This window comes from Gouania willdenowi, chromosome 10, assembly GCF_900634775.1.
Source record: "Gouania willdenowi chromosome 10, fGouWil2.1, whole genome shotgun sequence".
In the NCBI taxonomy this organism is placed as follows: Eukaryota; Metazoa; Chordata; class Actinopteri; order Blenniiformes; family Gobiesocidae; genus Gouania; species Gouania willdenowi.
In genome coordinates, this window is record NC_041053.1 from 33,919,016 (window position 1) to 33,943,201 (window position 24,186).

Genomic DNA, 24,186 nt, shown 5'->3' on the forward strand with positions numbered 1-24,186 from the left:
ATATATCTCGATAAAATAAAACAAATCAATCAATTTCAAATCGGCACCCAAAAAATTGCGAAATATCGTGATTGTGACAGCTTTTCTCAGAAACCGTTTAAGATAGGATAACCAAATTTGCTGTGTGGCTTCAGGGTATCAATACCTTGATGGAGTTCGAAAATCAGAGGTGCGCAAATATTTTTTCTGGAGTTATTGCCCTTGTGCCATTTTTTTACTCTGTTCAAGGTATCTTCAAAGGGGACAGCTTTTCTTACAAACTGTTTAAGATAGTTAGTAATTTTATATTCTGATGTGATAATATTTTCTTATGTATACATCTCAGTTCTTAGATTTAGGACATTTAGGAAAAGGTTGTGAGTTATGACAACCAATCTGGCGGGGGGTGTTGATGACCGTCTTTTTGTTTTTGTATGGTAGTAAATTAGTGCAAGTGCAGCTTACTGCAAAGATAATGTTTTATAGTTCCTGTGATATTTTTTAGTATGTAAATGATTTCTTTCTGTGTGGAGGAGGAGGAGGAATGAAGTTTCTCCTGAGCAGCTTGACCTTTCCAAGAATTTAGTTGATACTGGTTGTGTCATATTGTACATTTAAAAAAAAAAAAAATACAGATTTTTATCTAAGTATTTTTAAAGAGTGTTGTGTTTTTGTTTTTTCTAATTGCGTTCATTATTGTATTTAAAGTTCAAAGGGAAATGTTGCAGTTGTTTAGGGAGTATCTGCTAAAAACAGATTTTTTTTTCTTTATTTGGCTTTCAAGCCTTTTCCGTGGCTCCATGCAGAGGTTGCCCTGTTCCCAGAGAGAGAGAGACGGCAGCATGCCTGTCTGACACGATTCTATTTGATTTATTTATATTCGTCGTGAGCTGCCAGACGTTTACGTTAAACTTTCTGCAGGAAGGGCGTATACAGGTTAAAGCAGAGTTGCGCGTCTGTGTGCGCGTGTGTCCTGAAGAGCCCAAGTTGCTCTGGATGTTTTCCAAATCAACTAAACAGACGCTGAAACCAACTCACACATTTAGACTAAGATTAATTATTAGTGGGAATGATACAGGTAACATACAAACCCAATATTTATACAGCAAAAAGTATTAAAATTTCATAATTTGGTATAATACAACATTTTCAAAACCATGTACAAAGCTGGTTTAAAAATTTCACCCACAAATTTGCAAAACAGATCATTGAGAGAAAGTAATTATAACTTGTGAGGAATAGAGATATTCAAAAACCCATATTAAAAACGGTGACAAACGGAAAGTGCATTTCAGTTCAGGGGGTCAGACTATGGAACAATCAAAATGATGACATGAAATTATCAAGATTACTTACTATGTTAAAAAAAAAAAAAAATTGAAATGTATTATGCTGAAGAAATATGAGACAGAAGTGTAACTGTATTCTTTCAAATCAGATGCGACAATGACTGAGCTGCAGTTTGCCTTTGTTTAATGTAATGATTTCTTTTATGGAGGGGGCAGATATTATAAGTTTTACTTCTTTCTGCTCATTTTCATTCATCTTTTTTGTTCAATGTGGAGGAAAAATAAATTAGTTTTAGTGTCTTGAATGACATAAATAAACAAGGTGTTAACTTCTACAAAGATGATGGTTAAGGATGTAGAGTGTCTGTCAAGTTTATGCATTTTGTCTTCTTAGAAAACAAAATGCAGCTAGAGAAAATTAGCATGAGTATTGTCATATTTTTATATATATACATTTATATACAAACTTTGGCACAGTTGTGGCAAAGTGGGATTCAGCCTGAACTTTTTTGTACAAAAAATGTGTATCTTTGGCCTATTGTTTATTATATTACCAAAGTTGCTGCAGTTGATGTCCATACATTAGTTCAGTTGTTTCTCCTTTTACTGTATAGCCTTTGATAATGATGGGATTTCTGTAATTTAAACATGATTTATTGTTACTCAGTATCATATATTTTCAAAATTTCACATCATCTGTAACCACTAAGGGTCCTACTTCAATGTGAACAAAAACTAGCCATGTAGGTCATGTAGAAGCTTAGAAAAACGTTCTTTGTCATGGGTATGTGATTTTTGGCCAAAAAAGTGGCTGGGGCTTAAGAGGTTTAAAACAATTTAAGACAAGAGAATGTATCTTCCCCCCCCCCCCCCCCCCCCCCCCAAAAAAAAAAGGATATAAGAGTATAATTTATTCATAAATAAGATTTACATTGAGCAAGATGTTTTCCAAGAATGCCCAAACAGTCAAATTGAAATGTGTAAAGAGGAGGTTCAGCTCAAACGTGTCCCTGATGAGAAACCCATACAATTCCAAGCATTCAGGAATGAGGGGGGGTTGGAGGCTCAGGGGGGAGGAAACGAGGCTTGAGAATACCTCAGTGTGACTAATGTCTGTTTCACACATTCACCTCCATCCATCCATCCATCACCGTTTCCACCTCTTCGTGACAACTGCAACTGTTGTCCCATTTTTTTGTGTCTTCACCTCTTCAGCTGTATTTACACAACTCCACTCCATCTTCATCGCCTCTTACATCTACAGCTGCATGAAGGCATACGTCAACATCCTGTTTTTCTCATCATGTCTGCAGCTTCACTTTGACGGATTTTAGAAGTCCTGTCGTTTGACTTTAAACACTTTCTGAATGTGAGATCATTTTGCAGATGCAGGGATTTGTTGTAGTAACACAAAGTAAAATAAGCTCTAGCTGTGTTGAAGCTATGGATTTTATGAATGAAGGCTTACTTCACTCTTTTGTACTGAATGCTTCAGTATTGAATGTTTTAACAAAGTAAAGGCAGATGTTTTTTGCAATAATTTGCATTAATGATTTAGCAAAGTGTCTAGACAATTCAATAATTTAAAACAAAAATAAAAAATTTCTATGTCCATCTAATATTTAGAGAAATGTTGAGTATTTCCTGTCCAAGTCAAACTCAACATTGACTGAAAACCACCAGTTTGAAATCACTCAATACTGGATTCTAAACAATAGTCCCAGTAGTTCAGGATTCTTTAAACTCGTTATTTTTTTTTGTTTTGCATCCAAATACAATCAAAAGCCATTTACCAAATATAAATGAAGCCTTCAGAAATAAACTTTGAAAGTCTGCCTTAATCTCATGTAATATTGGGTATATTTTTGTTTGGATCACAGTTTCAAATCACATACTAACCTACTAATACTGTATGTATGGTTAGGAGGTTTAGGATGATGAGCGTTCCCACTGAAGTTTCCCAAGATGCATTTCAAATCTACAACGACAAAAACCTGAAACACACTGAGGCTAAATATCTGTTGATTCTCCACCTTTGAAAGTTCTGAAAACATTTTAAGCGAGAAAGTGACTAAGTAGAATATCAACATGTGCTCATTTGATTAATAAAACTTGCAGAAACACATTTCATACCGACATTTCTGAGGTTTTCAGAAACCCTCCATTGTGCTACTGATGAAACTTCTGGTTAACTTCAAAACAAGAGCCCTATTTAGAGAAGTGTTAAAAACGAATGCAAGACAAGAAGAGATGCTTTTGTTTTGAAAAGGGAATGTTTGATTTTTAGCTTGAAGCTGGTCCTAGGACGATTTAACGTTCTGCTTGCAATGCATCATGGGGCGGTTGAGTATGACTTGTGTTCTCACTGTGTATACCGGTATTTCTCACATACTGTACTTAATCTTTCCATACTATCTAAAGTGAACGCACTACATACTCAGACTTAGTATGAGTAGTGCTTTAGTATGACGTTTCAAACAGCACAAACACTGTCTTTATGAAACTGCTTTTTGTTTCCCTTTTTAAAGTGCGTCACTTTCAGCTACAACTGAGATCCATCATATTGTTTTGTCTTTTATTGTCATTTTCTTCCACATTATGTGTTTGGTTGTTTTGATGTGTCGTTTTAATCTGAAGGGAGTAATGGATATGTGAGTCTCGTGCTTTCCAACACTTCTCTCTGTTTGTTTTTCTTTCTGCGTGTTTGAGAGGACAGATCCATTAGAATATTGCTCAGTAACAGTCTCCCTCCCTTTGAATTCCATTCTGTCATTAGATGTTTTTATTTCCTACTGTTTTCCCTATATCTTTCCTCGTCTGCTCTTCCCCCTCTCCGTCCCTTCAGCTTGATCTGTTTTCTCCATCGCTCTTTACTTCCTACTAACCGTTCCGCCCCTTCTACCTTTCCAATTCATTTAATCGTCATTTTTTTCCTCTTTCTTTAGTCAGCAAGGTTCATTTGAAACTGTCACTTTTTTCAGTTCTAAAGGACTTTTTCCCTTTTGGATGCATTTCAACTAATGGTGAAAATTAGACGGTCATGTCAAAGTAGTAAACCAGAGCAATCAATTTAATTGAATTTTACATTTGGATATTTATCATCTTAGAAGAAGAATTGCAACAGAGCATCTGAAGAAAGCCTGCACATACATTCCATAGCTGCGAAATAGAGTAATAGCTATAATGATGTCTCGACACAATTTGTTTACCAGGCAATATTAAGTATTAATTATATGTCACTGTTTGTGGATGACGTGCTACATAAAGATATTTTTTTTACTAGTTTCTTTGAATAAAACCAGTTTTCATTTATGAACTCATACGTTCTTGTTACTCCCTTAAGGTCCCCCCAGAGTGTCTGATCAGGTGACCCACCGTCAGAGCGCCCGCCTGGGTCGCACCATGAAGCTGCCTTGTCCCGTAACAAGCGACCCGCCGCCCCTCATCATGTGGACCAAAGACGGCCGCAACATCCACAGTGGCTGGACCCGCTTCAGGGTGTTACAGCACGCTCTGCGTATTAAAGAGGTGGAGACTGATGATGCAGGGACTTACATCTGCAAAGCTACCAATGGTTTTGGCAGCGTGAACATTAACTACACACTGATCGTCATAGGTATGTCATTTTTCATGGTTTCTTTTTCTTGGGTCATAAACACAAAGTTAGAAAAACAGCCAAAAACAACACACATCAAACCATCTGTACATGTTTGTGCTGTATTTATATCTGTTTGGATGTTCAACACACTATTTATTATACACCAAACCTGGCAACTAATTGAGAGGCATTACTGCGAAGCACAACCTTTTCTACAGACTTCATGGTATTCCATTAGTTCTTTACTTCCTTTATTTACAAAGTATGAGTCAAGTTGATATTTGGGTAGAAATGTTTTTACAACATTATTCTTTTGAACTAAAGTTGAAAAGTAAATGCTGACCTGAGTAAAATGGAAAAATGATAAGAAGAAAGAATTTTAATCCAGGTTATTACAGGGTTTACGGAGCAAGGAACGTTAAGGAATTATCAGGGTTTTTTTTTTTATCATAATGTTGACCTAGCCTTTAAGCAAAAACAATCCTAACCAATAACAATGTTTAGCAAACATGAAAAAAGGTCTTTGTCACTTTATTATTTTGCAAGAACGTAAAGTATGTAATTTTTCCAACATAGAGTTGAAAGCTGTGACCATAGTGTGCTAATCAGATCAGCTCCACTCATACAGACTTACAAACAAGGCGTAGTCGGCATTAAACCTAATATAGCCTACAGGATCGTGGAGGGAGAGAACAAAGAGAAAAGGGTCATTCGGTATCCAAAAATTATTAAATGTTTTCCCAATTCTGTGATTATTCAATAGGCACACTGTAAATTTTGAGTTTGATCATATTAATACTTTTTGAGATATTGCCAATTTAGTCAGGGGAGTGTCGATTTTCGCTCATCCTTATTTTTCTTCCATTTTCAGCTTCCAATATCTCAAGAACTACATCACATGCTGTATAGGGCAGGGTATCGTCAGGTATCTCACGATACGATACTGTCACAATATACAATACACACACAAAAACACAAACACAGTGTAAATTTGTAAATATCCACTCCTCGCCTAATGTGTCATTGTACTCTGTATCTACTGCATTATCAAAAATATTTTAAAAATAATAATTTTGATATTTGGCGCCAGTATATCGATAACATACGGCAAGACGAAATATCGCGATATATTGTTGCATCGATGTTTTGGCACACCACTAATCACATAGACTGAAATTTGGTATAATAATACAGCTCCACCTACTCTCTCAGAATGTATAGCAGATGTTTTTTTATATTCTATCTGGTAGACATGCCAGCTCTACTAAATTGTAAAACAGTTTTTTGGGGTTTGGGCTGGAACATGTTTGGGCCTTCAGTTAACAACTTTGCATATGCCTCAGCTCCATGTGATTTGAGCTTTGAGCTATGAACATAGACTGTTTAAATCATTAATGATTAGTCACATATATGCATTGGTTCTTGGGTGATAGTCTCTTGAAATCTGAAAAATCCTTTTTTTTATTTTTTCAAAGTAAGAAAAAATCTGATCTCTGTTTTAATATATATAATAAAGATTGCTGCTGTGGGTTATTTCACCACTCAAGAGTAATGAAAATCCTTTACATGAGGGCATTGTAGCTTGCCTTTGTGTCTCATAATCATTTATTGTTTATTAGTTTTAAAGGTTTTCAACCTTTGGTTCCCTAATAGTTGTTTCCTTCCACACTGTTGTTGATGCCTGGGTGTGGACTCTGCGTTGTCATGCATTTGTCTTGCTTGTAAAGGTTGAGGTATTGTCTCGTGACCTTACTCTGTGACCCTGTGGAGAGTCAATCAGCCCTGCTGCTCAAACACAGGTGTGTTTAGGTTTCCATGCTGGGCCTTTTCCATCACTTCTTATCCATGTAAACAAAATACCTGCAGCAAAGGATTCTGTGTCAGTGCACATGAGCACACACAAGCTGAAGCTACTATGCTTTGCTGCTTTGTGTGCCTGAGCATCTTAACACTGTCTGAATGTGAGTGTGTGTCAGGTTTCAGTTGGTAGTGTAGATGCCAGCAGAGGGATTAGGGCTGCACAGCCTGCCGTCAGCTTCAAACACTGGCCAGACTAAAATGCTCACATTCAGATCTAAACCAGGCTATACTCTATTACTTTGTGTAACTTAATTATTTTCTTTATATCTTTTTTCTTATCTTTTCTTTTTTAGCTTGCACCACAGTGTCTAACATACACATGAACACATTTTATCAGTGTTTTTCTTAAAGTTGCTTATCAAGTTCATTTATATTGCAGATGTAGCTTTTACTAGTGTTTTTATTATTATTATTGGTATATTACTAGCAGAGGTTATTCCTATCTTCTCCTAATTATTATTGGTATGCATTCAATGCTGCGTTGGTCTTGTCCTGCACTTCAAAAGGCGAGCTGGCATACAGAGGGCAAGCGAGTGGGGGGAGCTGGAGGAGGAGGAGGAGGAGGAAGGTGGTAACAGCAGCTGCCGCTGAGGTCATACAGGCAAGCAGCTGGTGCCCCCCCCATTCCACTTTTTCTTCACTCGTTGTCTCTTTTCGTTTACTTCAAGTATGCACAGGTTCACATCTGAGATATTAATTGATCATGCACATAACCAAGTCATGTGTTTGATTAATTTTTATGAAGCGATTGGAGACTCTAGAAATTATTGTTTTTAAACATTTTAGGACATCCTCAGAGTGAGGTATCAGGAAAACCTCTGTCAATTGTAAAAAAAACAATCGGACTCATGTTTCAGCAAAACCTCAGTCCGATCAAACGGCCTCAGGCTTCAAAATAAGTTATCAAACACGACATGGTGTTTTATTTTGAACGAACCGGAAGTACTGTATACTTGGCGAAGTAAGTTGAAAAAGCTTTTTCTCCTTTTATTATTTATTATTTATTTTTTAATAAATGCATAGTAAAATGTACACTGTAGTAGAGATAATTCATCTCCTGAATATATAATAATTAATAGCTTATTTCATTTGCAAAATGATTGATAAAATGTTAAACAAAACATGTTATGTCTGCTTTAAAGGAACCCTTCAATGCTGTACAAGTTTGGCCTAAAAGCTTTGAACTATATTCAGTAGAAGATCTGTTTGCATTAAAATTTGGACAAAATGTTGCAGATTGTTTTTCCATATTTTATCATCTCTGAAGAAATATTAAGGTTGGTTGAAGTGGGTTTTTCCCCTGAAAAGATCTTATTTTTGTTTTAATCTACAGCCTATTTTAACGATTTAAACATATCACTCCCTTTATCAACAGTCCAATCATCCGTAAGTAAATACTTTATTTCATGCAATATCAGTGTTTATGCTCATAATCTTCTTGCTGTGACTGCTTGGGGTTGATTAGTTGCAGAGAAAGATTTAAATTTAACAAACAATTCACAAATTGCAGGCTGAGTGGGAATCATAGATGGATTATAGATGCTAGCTAGAGCCAAATACCTGCAGGAAAGCAAAGGAGCAAAGTCAAATAACAGGTAGTAGTTTTTGAAAAAAAAAAATGAACTCTTTAAAACTCCAGCTTTGCAGTTGTCATATGTTATTAATAATGGTCTAAGAAGGAACAATCTGTGATCCAGCAACAAAAGCATGGTACAACCAAGGCTCATTGGTGCATGTTAAAGACAGAAGGCTGACCCTTGGGGTTCAGTAGAAGAGTTGAGCCACTGCTGAACATTTTAACATTTATATCTTCCTTACCTAAGAAAGAGGAAGCAAACAAATGCAAAATAGGAGCACAGCAATCTAGCATATTCCATACATATGCTTTGAATAATCTGGGCTGTTTCTGTAGGAAAATATGTATGTATAACCACAGTAAAACTGATTATGTACAGTATTTTGTCATTAAATAAAGTTAGACAATGTGCGACTAATGCAAGGTTGGTTGTATGATTTTAATATAAATTATCAAAAAGGTTCATTTGTTTACTTGTGAGGTGTAAAAACAGTATAATTGTCTTAAAACTTCTGAATGTAATGAAACAACGGCTTGCTTCAGATACGACCTCATCATCACTCATGAATGCTAAAACCAAGAACATTTTTACCATACTGCACATTACATAAACACCATCCAGAAACCCTTTGTGGTTGACTTGATTAACCTCTAAAGATGTCTCCTCCCCCCCTCAGCTCCCTGTAATTTAAGACAGGAATCATGCCACAGCATCGCCTTAGAGAGGCAGTTAGCATGGAAAGCAGTGTTTTCATAGCTGGAACGATCTGCATCTGCAATAATGTCCGACGGGTTGTCAAATACATTGACGGCCTGTTCTCCGTCTGCTGGAGACCAAGGGTTTATTTTCTCAGTAGTTTTGCTTTTTGCTCTCCTGGTGAGGTTTCTTTCTGTTGTTTGGTTTTGCCCGCTCGCTTTTTTCTTCTCACAAGCTTTCATCTCTACACCTAGTCTCCCGTGTGTGGTCCTGGTCCAGTAATTATCCAATGACCACTCCATTTCACAGTAATGAGCCCATGCCTGGGTCTTATTGTCCTTCCGTCTCCATTTACAAAGTATCTTTTAACACAATTTTCTTATTAACACTCGATTTAGCTAGTTCGTCTTTCTCCAACCACCCTTTTTAATTTGTATCAATATTTGTTCAGTTTTCCATTCTCCTCTTGATATTGTAGCATTTGATTGGGTTAAAACACCCACTGTTCTTGCTGCTGGTGGCTGCAATTTGATAGTGAGGCATTATGTGAAGGCTGGTTTTTGTTGGCTGGGGAAATTAGAAGATTCCTTCAAGTGTTTGTTCTTTTATTGTGTGTAGGCTGGCAATTGTTTGCATGAGTAAGCAGTTTGTGTGTGTGTGTGTGTGTGCAAGATTTATAGGACCACCAGTACAGTGAGGTGAAGAAAAATGTTTCCTCGTTCTAAAATGTCGGCGTTCTTTAGAATTGGATACTGCCAGAAACCACTTTTATACTTAATATCATCTTTCAACCACATAATATGAACATGGGACAGCTCCTTATTCTCTCTACCAGTGCCTTCTTTAAATCTTTCTCAAGTGACCATACATCTGTTGAAATGTGGGGCTGTATAAAGTATGAGAGAGGGAAAATATCTTCAATAACTTCATCATGGCAGTTGCAACAAGGGTCAATGATATGAACTACAGATAAAGATATGGTTCATTGGTGCTGACAAAGGTAAAAGTCTGGAGTAGTGCACACTTTGTAGGTCCATGAATAAGTGACTGATGTGACGATGTAGGGGCTTAAACTAAGGTTGCTGACATCTGGTTGTAGTTAGAGAACAAAGAGCAAAAGAGAGGCAGATATCAAGCTTTGACGTATACTGTATGTATAAATGATTGAGGTCCTACATGGTGAGTTGTATGGACTAAATGAGTGTTGAAGAAGAAAAGCTGAGTCACTCGATAAAACATGACAAAGGGGGAAACTTAAGCAGAGCTTTGAAAAATTCTTTAGGTCTGGAGTTGTTCATAGATATGCTGTGCTTTGATGCTAGAATCCGTCCATAGAGCTAAACTCATCAACATTTTATGATTTGTTCTGGAACCCAAATTTAGGTTTTTATTCAGAAGCAATGGAAAAGGTACTTTGAATTTCTTATAGCTTTCTATTAAAAATGTTGTGCAGTTAGATAAAATACATTTTTCATATCACAGTCGTTCATCTCGGTAACTGTAGTGGTTAATGTAGAATAAAACGAGGTGCACACATAAGGATTTTCACAATCAGAAGATATTTTTTATTCATTACAGAGCCCACATATGAAGATCAACATCAGATCTTGAAGAATGGGCTTCTAGATCTGAAGCCCAATCTTCAGATCTTGCAGCCGGTGCGGCCCTGGCCGTCTGCTGGGCTTGGCCCTTGGCTCCTCCACTTTGGTCTCGGGCGGGGGGCTTTGGGGCCCTCCCCTCAGGGAGTTGGGTGTGGGTCGGGGTGTGTATGTTGGGGGGGGTCCTTGGGGTTGGGGTCGGTGGTGGGATGCGCTGGCTCCTCGGCTCCTTGGGGCTTTCTCGGATGTGTATATGGGGGGCAGTGGCTGCCTCGGCTTGGGATCTTGGGGGCGTCTGGGGGGTTGCTCGGCCGTGGGGTGGTGGCCTGGGGTTCCTTGGACCCTGCTCTTTCTGCTGGCCTGGCTTCATCTTCGGTTCCAGGGAAGCGCTTGGGTTTGCAGTAACGTTTTTTGCACATACAGTAGTCCCTCGTATATATCGTGGGTAAAAATAACCCGCAATAGGCGAAATCCGAAATTTGACCCCAAATACCTGTTTAAGGTATTTGGGGTCAAAGTATTTCTTACCCTTCTTTAGTTTTGATCGTGTTTTGTGTGTGTCCTCCAATAATTTCAACACTGCACACATCACACAGAACCATTCTTACCAACCACAGATTTTCCTTCTAGACAGAAATCACATGTGATCAAACGAGATCTAACAACGTGACTAATGCTGCATTCCAAGGAACTTTGGATTTTCTGATCTCCTACTTGATAAAGTGACTTGGAAGTTACCACCTGAAGTCGGAGCTCTTAATTGGTAATATATCAGTCAATCATATTTGAGATATTTGACTGGGTTGAACTCATAGGTCGTAAATGTTGAGTTCCGAGTTGCCTTACGTGTTTCTCTCTACTTTTTTATTTGCTACATTCCGTTCCGCATCACAAATCACGCGATCATGATTTGGGAGTCTTTGGTTTTCCTCACACAGGTGGTGCTTTGGTCATACATATTGAACAACTTTAGAATTTACGATTGTCTACCCCGACATGTTCCAGAGCTGATTATCGGGGAAGAAATCACTCTTAGCACACCTTAGACCGCAGGATAATGTTTTATGATAATCTCATAAAACATTAAATTATATGGTGGTTGCCGTCCTTTGTTGGAAAGTGGGGAAACTGGGACAAAAACTGCCCGAATATTTTGTGTGTACTTTGCATTAAAGTTTATCCAGAAACACTCAATGACACCTGTCAACAAAAACCAATGTCCTGCATAATTTCATTGAGAAATTCAAAGCATATTCATCAAATTTTGTGATTAAACAACAAGATAACTACTAAAATACATTGTGCTTTGAGAAAACTAAAAAGTACTGTCGCTTATTGTTCAGATTAAATGTCCTTGTGCCCTTGACCCACTACAAACATGTTCGGGACTCACTTTTAAGTACGGTACATGAGTGAAGAGAACCAGATCTAACAGCTATCAAGATTCAGGCCTCACACATCTGTGACAATTCAATTGCAGACTAAATGAAAAGTCCAGGTTCATCTGCTCTTTGTTTCACTGCTTTGCACGTGAGAGGCTGCAGCTGTCTTCCGGTCAGAAGCTAACACATCAGCTCAGGTTGCAGACCAACATCATCCCGCTATCCATCAGTTCCTCCATCCTAATTCCTCTTCTGTTTTTGTGCTCTCGTGTTTCTGGCTTTTTTTAATTGAGCTATCTGGTGCCTCATCTGGAGAGGATGTAGAGGTGGCCAAGGTTTGCAACTTAATTGCTATGAGTCACACACACTTGGAGAAGACGCCTGAGAGTGTGATTGCACAGAGCCTAAAATGAATCTCAAGTAACCCTGGGGTCCTATACACACAACCTCACCCTCCTGCTTGCAAACATACCCCATCTGCTCAGGTTACATGCAGCACTTTCTCACTAATCGTAGAAAAAAGCATGAAGCTGAAGCTCATTGGTTCTGAAGAAGCTATTGATCGGGGGCCTGAAGCCTTGATAGTTTGAGTAATTTTTCCCATTTGGGCCCAAAAATCATCATGTGTTTGAGTCCGTCATATATTCATGAACAAAAATCTGAGCACATGATTGAATCCCAGAAGTTTTTCTTGTTTTCTTTGGACAGACAATGAAATGAGATTACATGCACCTGGAAACAGAAAGCAATCAAACTAGTTTCAACATTTAAGTAATTCATAGATTTTTCTTACAGCATCATAAGGTTAAGTATAGTGTTGAAAGACTTAATGCTTCTGCTTTCCTTGCCAGTGTCGGTTTATGGCCTTGTATCAAGTCTATCTCTCTCTGGTCCTACTGTTGAAATAACATGGCATCTTCTGTGGTTTTGATCAAATCTGTTCCTCCGGAAATCAGGGTGCAACATGCATGGGCGTGCGTGTTACGGATGAAAGACAATGAATGGGGTTGAGTTATAAAAGCTATCATATAATGAATTGTTCAAAAAATTAGCAAATTTGTTTTTTTGTTCTTCATCAAAGATAGATAAAACTATAGTCCTTTAACTTCTGTATTTCCAACAGATGTTAAAACACACACACACGGTCACAATCAAACCCTGCTCAGGGGCCCTGGCCTCCATTTCATGGCTGTCTGTCCCACATCCTCTCGTTCTGCCTCGTTTCACCTCCAGTAAGGAGATGGAAAGAAGATGGACGGGACCATGACACGGCAGGAGAAAAGAACAAAGCGGGCCTCAGTCTAAAAGACGTCGAAATGTCTGGGAGATAAAGATAATAGTGGAAGTTTTGGAGATCCGTGTCTCAGCAGGTTGAGGTGTCAAACGCAGTGTTTCAGTTTTCAGAGATAAACTTTGTCTCGTACCTGACTCTGAGGTGGTCTGTTGATAATAGAACCAAATACCCCTCCAGCCAGAATGATAGACACTTAATGGGTTTTTCCAAAAGAGGGAAATGCATTTATTGGGTTTAATTTTCCATCTTAGCAAAAATCTCTTTCCCTTTTTCGTTTTTTTGTCTGTACTTCTTGCCTGTTCAAGTCTGCTTTTGTTTATGCTCTTTCACTTTCACATCTCTTTTCTGTGCCATCTTTCACCTCCTCATTCTTTCACCTCCTGTTTGCCTTCATGCTCCATTTCTACCCGTGTATGTGTATGAATGAGGAACTGTGGCTTTTCTCTACTTATCGTATGCCAAGTCAAGCTCTCATAGACCCTTAATGGGTCTTAAATACTCTCTGCCAGCTTTAGTTCAACGTACAAATCTCCATCTGTCAGTCAGAAAAGCTTTTTTTCTTCCGATTTCCCAAAAAAAATGACTCAACATGACGTGAGGAGAAATTCCACCACCTAAAGAAAACCGGAGCGCACCTTTTGTACTTATATGGCAGGTTTATTTGGAATTTTTAACTGAAGGTTTTAATCTCTTGAGTCCAGTTTTTGTCTATAAAATGTTCTTTTTTTGCTCTCAGATCTCGCTTTCCCATATGTTTCTTATTTTGCCCACAAACTTTACAGTTTTATATTTCTATTTGATTAAGGGAGTCACCTTTACTAGCTGAAACTTCAGGTTATAATGAATTGACTTTTATCTCTGTAAAGACTTCCCATAAACGTCTGTGCATTACTAGTTTGTATTAAGTTTAAACTCCTACATTGCTGATCAAATGATCTTGAACTAGGTTTGTATGTCATAGCTTTTAAGTTCTATTTTTAGTTTGGTCATATTTAAAAACTTTACATGGGCCAGATTTTCCATGACCATTAAACTAAATGCTTTACATTTTAAAACTACAATTACGAAAAAATATATTTATGGCCTACTAGAAGAACCTTTGGTGATACTTTTTGAGTTAATTTTATACATTTAGTCATATCAGGGCAATGTACATGTAATGAGATTATCATTTTAAGTGCACAGTAATAAAAGATGGGCCTTTTCCAGAATAACATTGATCTGAACGGTTCAAATAAACATGCAGTCAAGGTTCTAATGTAAAATTGATGAAGGCAACATACATTTAGAGTTTAAACAGACTTGTTGTATTGTTATACACATATATATATAAAAAGAAGAAAAGTAAAGAAAACCAAAAAAAGAAAAATGGTGGAAAAGAGACTTTAAATGACACTTTGGAATTCATAGGCAATCTCCATCTTAACTAAACGAAAAACAAAATGTTCGTTTTGCAACAGAAAGTCCTACCACCTAATTTACAATACAGCCTTCTGTGAATCCCTTTCTTGTTTAAAGAAATACACATTTATAATGCTATCCTAAATAACTCAAGTTGTATGTATATCACGATAATAACGACAAGAACAATATATACCTTTAGATCTGTTGGCATTTTCTTACTTTCCTAATTTTACGTTTTCTTTCCTACTTTTCCTGATTGTCTTACTTTCCTGGTTTCTGTATGTTTAGAAAAACAAACCCCTGTGTGAGACAAACTGGTGCTCTTTTTCATCAGCATTCATACACATGGTTGGTAAAAATTGTCTTACTGTCAGAAGTCGTACTTTCCTTCTGTCTTAGAGCAACTTCTGGAGGTCCTTAGGTAGAATGTACATGTCAATTTCTTTTTTTTGTTTTTTGTTTTTCATGCAGCCCTATTGTCCTGTCATTCCCTGTTACTCACCACCCTGTGCAGTTTTCACTCTCGTTTGGTCTTCTACGAACCTCTGACTCTGCTTTATCTCTTTTAAAATCATTTCACCAGGAAAGTTTGCAGCTTTATTTGCCAACTGTTCAGAAAAGAAAATGTGTTTTCACTCCAGGACTCCAGGTTTCCACAGCAGTTCCCCTGTAGCTAAAACAAGGTGCAACTCGACTTCTCTGTTTTGACGTAGCGGCACTTTTTAGAGTTTAGAGTAGAAAATGATAAAGTAACAAATGCAGGATTTTACACGCACCATTACTCCCAGCTGGATTGAAATTTAGCAAAGCTGAATATTTGAGGATATGAGCTGTGTGACGGTCCCTCAGTTCACTTAATGCAATTAAGATTGACCTCCTCAGCATGAGTCACAGAGTAACAGAGGGAGTGTCAATTGGTATTGAGGAGATCTTAAGAGTCACCTGTGCTATAGTCATGTATAAAACATAAAATGTGCTTAAAGTAGGGGTGGGATTTGATAAAAAAAAAATTATCTAATTAACTCGGGGCTTTGTAATTAATTAATCACATTTTAAGTGCATAACAATATTTGCCCTAAAAAGCAACACTTCTCAATCCTAATAGATTTTAGTGGATGAATGAATCAATTAATGAACACTGACAAAAATACAGTAAACTCAAAAATTTTAATGTCACAACTGTGACAAAAGAAATTAAAAATATCCCTAGCCAAAATTAAACAAATCTAAGTAGAAGTGCCATTTTAATTACATTATGTACTTTTTACAACAGTGTTGGCTTTAAATGTAGTGATTTGCACTATACAAATAAAGTTGAAATAGTAAAAAAAAAAAAAAAAACCTAAAACAATTCAACATAAAGTGATTTTTTAATTCAAGTAAAATTTTAAATATAAATGGTCAGTTGACCTAAATATCTTTGGAACTCCAAGTACTAAATAACTACCAGATAAACATTCTGGTGCAAAAAAAATAACACCCGTCTACCTCACAAGACCTTCAGGCCTATTTCTTCTCCTTCAGCCAGTTGCTCAGAGAAAACTAGCCGGATGTGGCAGGTCTAGTCATACACTTGCGGACCAGGACAGACAGCTGTGGGTGGGTCCCTGCTAGACTGGACCACCACTGCAGTGAATGGTCTGTTTCGCTGATGGTGGATTATTTACACATGGCTTCCTCATCTCAATCTGAGTCTGAAGACAAGGAAGAGAAAAGGAGGATCATTTTCCTTGCTGGTTCCTGTGTGGTGGCGGTATCTTTTTGTCGTTCCTGCAGCAGAGCCTCAAGGCTAGTCCAAACCTCTTCTCGCTCTCCCCTTGAAAGACACTTGAAATCCTTAAAGTGTGGGTCAAGCACAGTAGCCATCTTGAGCCATTCACGGTAGAGTATAGCAACACGTTGGGACAAGTCCTTTGTTAAGGCAGTCTTGAATTTCACCATGAAGGCTGTGTCCTCGTCTGAGGCCTCCAAGGTGTGGTACTAGTGACAGAGAGCAGGTAAAACCACTGAACATTTGTCTCACCTCCAAGGAGCTCAGTCACAAATCTGCAGAAGGCAGTTCAGGAAATAAATTATTAATCTACAAAATAACAGTCAAGTTTTTATTTACTTGCATGTCTCAAGGAGAATTGTCAGCTTTTAGAGTTTTACCAGCTCTGATGAACTTAACATGACCAGCTTGTGCTTCTTTCTAAAGCAGCAACAACAGCCTCTTGATTCTTCAATAGACGAATGATCATTTGAAGCGTTGAATTCCACCTTGTGGAAACATCCTGTATGAGTGGCTCTCTTTCTTGCCCCAGTCTTGTTTGTTCCTGCTGTAGTTCCTCTGTATTAGCAGGGCTGTGTTTAAAGTGACCCACTATCAGTAAGGCTAACAGTGATGGCTCTCTGTAAGATGTGAGCAACACAAGGCATGTGTTGAAAAGGTAAGTGTCTTGCTGCAGCCATCATGTTCTGTGCACTGTCTGTTCCAATTGTGGTGACCTTTTGTTGAATTTCCCATTCCTCTGCCACGTAGAGAAACTCTTCGGTGCAGTTTTCAGCATAGTGTCTGGTGTTTATCTTCTGCACAGTCAGGGCAAGAAACTCTAGATGCCATGTCCCATCATCACTGTGCGCAGTGACACCGACAAAAATTCAAATTACTAATGGAGGTCCAGTCAGAGCCACGCATTCTGCACTAACGCAACGTCATGTCACCACAAGCGTCCGAGGTTGAACCGGTAGCTGCATAAACTGCTCTTTATTGCTAAAAACAAGTTTCTGTTGTTGTTGTCTACGTCATACATTGTTCTAGTGATGGTTGCTTTTTGGGGGGTGAAATCCATTTTGCAAGGTGGCAGGAACTGATGTTTAAATATCAGATGGGTCGTCTTCTAATGGAATGCTTGGGGGTTTGATTTCAATGCTATAGCTGTCCATGTGGCCTTAGGCAAGACACTGAACATAAGTTGGCACTTTGCATTGCAGCTGTAGTGTTGTTCTTAAGAAAAACTTATCTGAGCCCAAGACCTGTTTCATTGGTCTGTGAATGGGAACTACTTGAGTCGTAAATAAAGTGCTTCATAAAACAAGACCATTCACAAATAACAGGAACAAAATTATCTTTTCTCATGTATACAAAAGACTAACTTTTGAACATTTGAATTTATTTGTGTTGAAAGAAAGTCAGAATCATTAAACACGGGACGTGACGTTTAACCGTCCTTTGTGACATAAGATGGTAGTAACATGAGGTTCACCATTTGAGAGTGGCGTGGGATGTAAATTTGGGACGCATCATCAGTATTGTTCCTTTGAATCAGGGGGTGTTTTGGCCTTTCTAACACTAGACACCCTCATCAAAGGTGGCCAGCTACAGGGTGATCAAGCCTGAAGCTTGTGTCCCATAACTGTTTCGCAAAACATTTAATTAAGTTTTATCACAATTGGTATCAACGCTACAAGTTTTTCAATTTGTAAATTTACATTTAGAATTGTGGACTTTTTGTATCAACACCAACATATGAAGGAAGTTGATTAGTAGGGATGTAACGATTCACTCAACTCCCGATACGATTCGATTCACGATACTGGGTTCACGATACGATTCTCTCACGATTTATTTTACAAAATGAGACTGTAGATAAACGATGATTGAAAAATATTCCTTTATTTTTTAAGGGGGAGAAAAACTAGAAAATACTGTAGTATTTTCCTTTTATTTTTCATTGTCAAAAGAATCCCTTGATAAACTATTCAAAATAATGCAATTAAACTAAAAATAAATCTTGAATTAAATAAATAAAGGGATAATACAAATGAAGAAGAAGCTTATTAATTTAAATTCTGGTTCTATAATAAACAATGCAAAACTGCATAATAGTTATTTTTCTTTTTAAAAGTGCAACTGAAAATGTATTTTGTGCCTTAACAATTGGACTTTAAAAAAAAAAACCGTCATTGCCCTGTATTTACGTCAGATATTTGTTTGGACCAGCAGAGGGCGCTGGTAACCCAGTGGTCAGTTGGCATGCAGCTAATCGAGCAGTGAAGAAGAGATGCTATGCTAGCAGACAGAGCTAATAGAATAACGTGACTTTTACAGATATTCATGTAATATTGCAGATATTCTTTCGGTGCTGAAGGGGTAATGAATCATTTATTAACATATTTAAGAGTAGAAGGCAGCCAGAAAGAAAGTATTAGCAGACTCCGCCCGCCGCCTACACTTCTGGATAGCACCCCTGCTGGTTAAAAAAAGTACTGCGAATAAATTTTCAGAAGATCGATATAAATCGTGATACCTATGAATCGATTTTAAACTGCCTTACGATTAATCGTTACATCCCTATTGATTAGTCTTGTCTTTTTAGGTTGAAGGCAGATAGATTGATGTGCAGTGATGAAGCTAATGCAATTAAGTTAAGGAACAGTTAAATACTTTACTATCCAATAGAAATTTGAGTCTGAGAATAAAAAATTGTGTGAAGCATTGTTCTCTCAAAGAGACTCTCACTGCTGTGACAGTTGGTGGAAACATCAAACTGTACAAGAAGTACTTCAGCATCCTCCACTGAAAAGCTTCCCAGTCTTTCAAAAGCTGCAACCGTGACCCCACAATCTCAGGCCGGCGAGGTTAAACCTCTCCAACAACTTCACAAAGTAGGAGTGGAGAGGAAAGATGAGAAGAGGCAATAGTGTGTTTATGAAAGTAAAAGGAGAGGTGAGAAGCACGACAGATGGACGTAGGCCCAATCAAACGTCCAGTGAGCTGCTCAGGTTTCAAGCTCCTACAATGGTTTCAGGTCCTCATCATCACTGTTTCAGAGCTCTGTTAAATGTTCAGCTGATGATTTATGCTGCCCTTTGGTGTAACAGTCCAGTATGCTTGTGATGAAAGTCACTGCTTCCCTTTTACAACTTTATGAATCCCTTTTTATTCTTTGCAAAGTGAAAGCGTGAGTGTGAGCATTGGTGTGTGATCAGAGGAGTTAGCAGGGGAGCGCTGCACTGCTGAATAGACAGCTTAGTGGCCATTATATGGTCTGCAGGATTAGTCCTGTTCACCATTGTTGCCCTCGGGAGGGAGTCGTGCACTCTCGCACACACACAGGTTTATAAGCACGCGCACACACACACACACACACACACACACACACACACACACACGTATAAATACAAACTGATAGGGCAGTAAAATAAGATTGATCTATTTGTTTATATGGTATAAACATCAAGAATAATTGATGCACTTTGGTCTTAAACACCAAAAAAACACAAGCATGCACACACTCTGCCCGCCCTCCCTGCCTCCCCCTCCCTCCTGGTAAATCCATAATGGGCCACTCTATTGACAGAGCTGCTTGTTAGCTGAAGGAGTCTTTTCTCATTAGTGCTGGGATTTTGTCACTGGCCCTGTAGGCTCCTTTGTCCAAGTCAGAGCGCGTTAGTCGGCCCTGACTCAGAACCAGCCCTCATCCACTCCCAAGAACACTCCTTCTCCTCCGAAGGGCAGAACAGAGTCCGTCAAACATGTTTGAGGAGGAGAAGTAGGATGGAGAAGCTACAAAAAGCTTCCTTTTGATGTTTTTGAAACTTTTGTCTTCTTTTCACTGCTCTGCTCTTGTCCCATCATCAAAGCCAAAGACTGGTTCTTCAGCACACATCGTCCCCCCTCCTCCTCCTTCTCCTCCTCCTCCTCCCTGCCCTCCTTTCTTTTCTCCACCATCCCACTCTTGTTTGTTACTCTTTTGCCCAAGAATGCATTTGTGTCAGCAGTGAAAAGCCTTGTATCTTCTGTAACTGCTTTGATGTCCTAATGACAACCTGAAGAGCAAATTATGCTCCGACAATCCTCCCTCCCTTCCGTCCTTCCACTCCATCCACCTTGCTCTCCTTTTGTAACTCTTCAGATTCCAGCAGATACATCTGGCGTTTCCAATCTCACCTCACTGGCCCCGTTTACATCAGAGCTTTAATTCCCCTTTAATTCAGAATAAAGATGAAATCATCTTTAAACTGACCTTGTAAACACCTTGTTCTGAATGAAAATGCCCATTCCGAATTAAACTGAAATCTGAATTAAGTGGTTGGTTTATTCAGATTTGAATTCCGAATGGAGTAATTCCTTGATCTTGTAAAATATGTTTAAATCCGCATTCAATTTTTTCCGATCATACTACACGTGCTCGTCCTGTCGCGATGACTTGCTGGTGACAACATAATCCAAGATGGCAACCCGGACTCAAGCCCAGACTATTTATTTAATAAGAGCCTTGGAGGATATGTATATAATGACAAGAGTGGATGGACGGAAGCATAATCATGCGGACATTCACACGGACATAGTACGCATCTGCCAACGAAACAGGCTTAATTGTGAAATCATTATTCCTGAATTAAAAAACATCTAGTTACCGTGGTCTCGACAACTCAAGGGTGGACACAATGGGAAAACTCACATCCAGAGAGATAAGGCAAGAAAAAGCAAAATGCCTGGAACAAGTTGTTCCCTGAATTATAAAATGTATCTGAGTTTATACAATAATGTCTTCCAATGTCAGTTTTGTTTCTTATCAAGAGTTGACAAACCCTTATTTTGCTCTCACAGTGTTTCATTGTCCAATGATTTTAGACTAAACATTGTTTCAAAACTGTCATATCCAAGCTGTACAGAGCTTGATAAAATGCTTAATCTTAGTTTTTTGTTTTACGGCAGTGGTGAAGGAGCCAAACAGTGATTAGAGTAAATGACTAAATGGCGTTGTGAACATTATGTTTCATTTTAAACAGACAATGTCACTGTTTGACAAGAAATGAGTTTTCATTCTTTGCTTTGTGCCATCAGGTGTGTATGCAAGTGCATGCACGCACTTTCATAATCTCACGGCATTCCTTCGCATTATATTTCACATAAATACAAGCACGTTGTGTTTTTGTCTTTGTCACTCGTGTGTGTGAATGCATGCATGTTGTATAAAGTATCAGTCAGCCCCATAATGACCACCTCTCATTGTTATCACTGCAAACTGTATTCTACACTCTTCTCAATTACAAATCTAGTTAAAATAATAAAAATATCAGTGCTGGCACATATTTAGGGCCCTAAAAAATCCATATATTTTTTTTTAAATTGTTTTTTTTTTTTTTAAATTCCATGTTTTCCACATTATTTGTTTTAAATTCCGTTTTTTGGAAATATTAATAATTTTTTTCAGAAAATATTAGTTTTTAACTCCTGGGAGGAAACAAAATAAATGTTAATAAAAAAGCCAACCATAATTAGACAAAAATATCTGTCAAAAATAAAAATGTAACGAGTAAGATAATGAGTAAGTTACAATTAAAAGGTAAATATGACTTCTACTGACATGGATTATTCTGACTGCTCCTTTTTAATGATTAATGTCATAAAGATGTGTGAGAGCACCATTAATGTCACCCAGTTTCCTCTCAGGGATCAATGGTTTACTGAACCTGAGCAGGTTTATTGATTAAGTTTTGATCAACTTAATTTAAAATAATCTAATTTAAATTATCCTGATGACATCATTCACAGACACATTAAAGTTAAGCGGGAACTGGTATCTCCGTATTTTGGAGTGAGTGATGAGTTGCGTAGTATTTTGGCAGTTTAGATGGTGTTTGAAGTGGAGATATTGGGAGGGGGTGGGTGGTGCACCTAATAAGCGCTACCCAGAAACTTTTCTCCATTTAAAAAAAAAAACCATTCATTCCCTCACGGTGACTACATTTCATCCCGATTCTGTCAATTTCTGCATTCAACAGTGGATTCTGTTGTCATTGGTCGATTCCGTCTGTGATTCTATCAACGTGGATTTTATAGGGCCCTACATATTGTCACTTTGTGCACTAAGCTTTACTACTCTGTATTTGTGACATAGTATGACAAACATGATCAAAAACCTAATTTTAGAGAGAAAAAAAAGTCTCTGGGGTCACCAGAAATTTGTGATTTATGAAAATGGGGACATGACCCGAAAAAGGTTGGGAACCTCTGGGGTAAACAGGCGGAGTTTGAGATGATTGCCGGGGGCCGTAAAAGAAAAAATAGAATTAAACATATAGACCGTCTCGAGATTTGCACCAACCACAATGTGTGTAACGTAAACAATAATTAAAAAATGATTAGTAACATAATTGATAATGTTGACTACAAAAACGTGCGTCAATGTGTTGTTTAATCTAGTAAATTAATGATAAAATCAGGCCGGCGGCCGGATTCTGCGTCGTTTTTGCTGCAGTACCATACATGAACTGCTGGGTGCAGTGTCACTTCACCATTTACATTGTGAAGAAGAATTGCGCAACAGAAGAAGAACCAACCTAAAGGCTCAGAAGTTTAGGACCATTTCACTGAAAACACACCAGAGGTAGAACTATCCTGTGACATGAAACTAACAGTAATATGTTTGAATCAAAGCAGCAGAAAACTATTTTCACCACTGAGGGGGGGGGTGGGGAATGGAAGATCGGAGGCCCTACTTTACTACTGAAGCTACTTTACTACTGAAGTTCACAAGACACTGTTACATGCCACATAATAGGAAAATCAGTGTCAACCTTGCTTTACTCTTGGAAGTTCCAAAAGCTCACACTCTGCATGTTTCAGTGTTAACTCTGTGTAGATAAACCAAATCCTAACCTCAGATGTTCCGGAAATAACTGCCTAATGACCAGGTACCAGGTGGTAGCCTGGAGGTTGGTGCCCCCTGCTTTGGTCCAAAAATAATTACATTAAATCAGTTAGAGTTACAGCTGTGAAGATTTGTTTGCATGTGGGTTTACAGCATGCTATCAGACGTTAAGCTAATAGCAGCGGCGCCACAGAGCCATAGCTGTGTTTGCCTAAGAACTCTGTAGGGAAAACAAACATACACACATGCTTCGTGATTACATCTATCTATGTATACATCTATATCTACACACACACATTTCTAAACTTGGTCTGTTTTTGTCATCAGTCTCATACTTTATTTCATGGTCATCGCCTTGTTACCCTTCAGGGATTGACCGCAATCTATTCAACGCCTTTTGAATTCCTCCGAGGTCCTCCGAGGCCCTCAGTCGCTGCGAGATTGTCTCCGCTTTCAATCAAGGCCAACATCTTTAGACAATTTAGTGCTCTCTTTGTGCGCTCCTTGCCAACAATCATTCACTGTAAGCCGCCGTGACTCTTCTTGGCCCCAAAACAACATGTACTCTAATGACGAGGAGTAAGACATAAAGGGTGGAATCAGAGGATGTGTTAGTGCTGTCAGACATGTCATTAAATGATGAGAACAAGCCACAAATTTCAGCCCATGTCAGCCCGTAAAAACCTTTCCTTCCCCCTAAATTTGCTGCTTTGCTACCATTTATGCAGCATGGAAACATTACTGTAAGGTTGAGTGTAAAACATGGCAATTTGACATTCCTGTTGGTGTGACTTTGTTTCAAATAGAAAGTCAATACATTATAATTAGCATTCCTTCTTCTTTTGTGTGTATAATGACATGTTGTTT

General features: G+C 38.2%; 1 protein-coding gene across 1 annotated transcript in view; it reads left to right on the forward strand.

Moving 5' to 3' along the window:
• fgfrl1a (fibroblast growth factor receptor like 1a) overlaps positions 1-24,186 on the forward strand; it is a 101,226-nt gene that overhangs the window by 34,927 nt on the left and 42,113 nt on the right. The window contains exon 3 of the mRNA XM_028459165.1: positions 4,612-4,884. Within this exon, the coding sequence (XP_028314966.1) occupies positions 4,612-4,884 (273 nt within the window). The remainder of the gene's footprint in view (positions 1-4,611; positions 4,885-24,186) is intronic.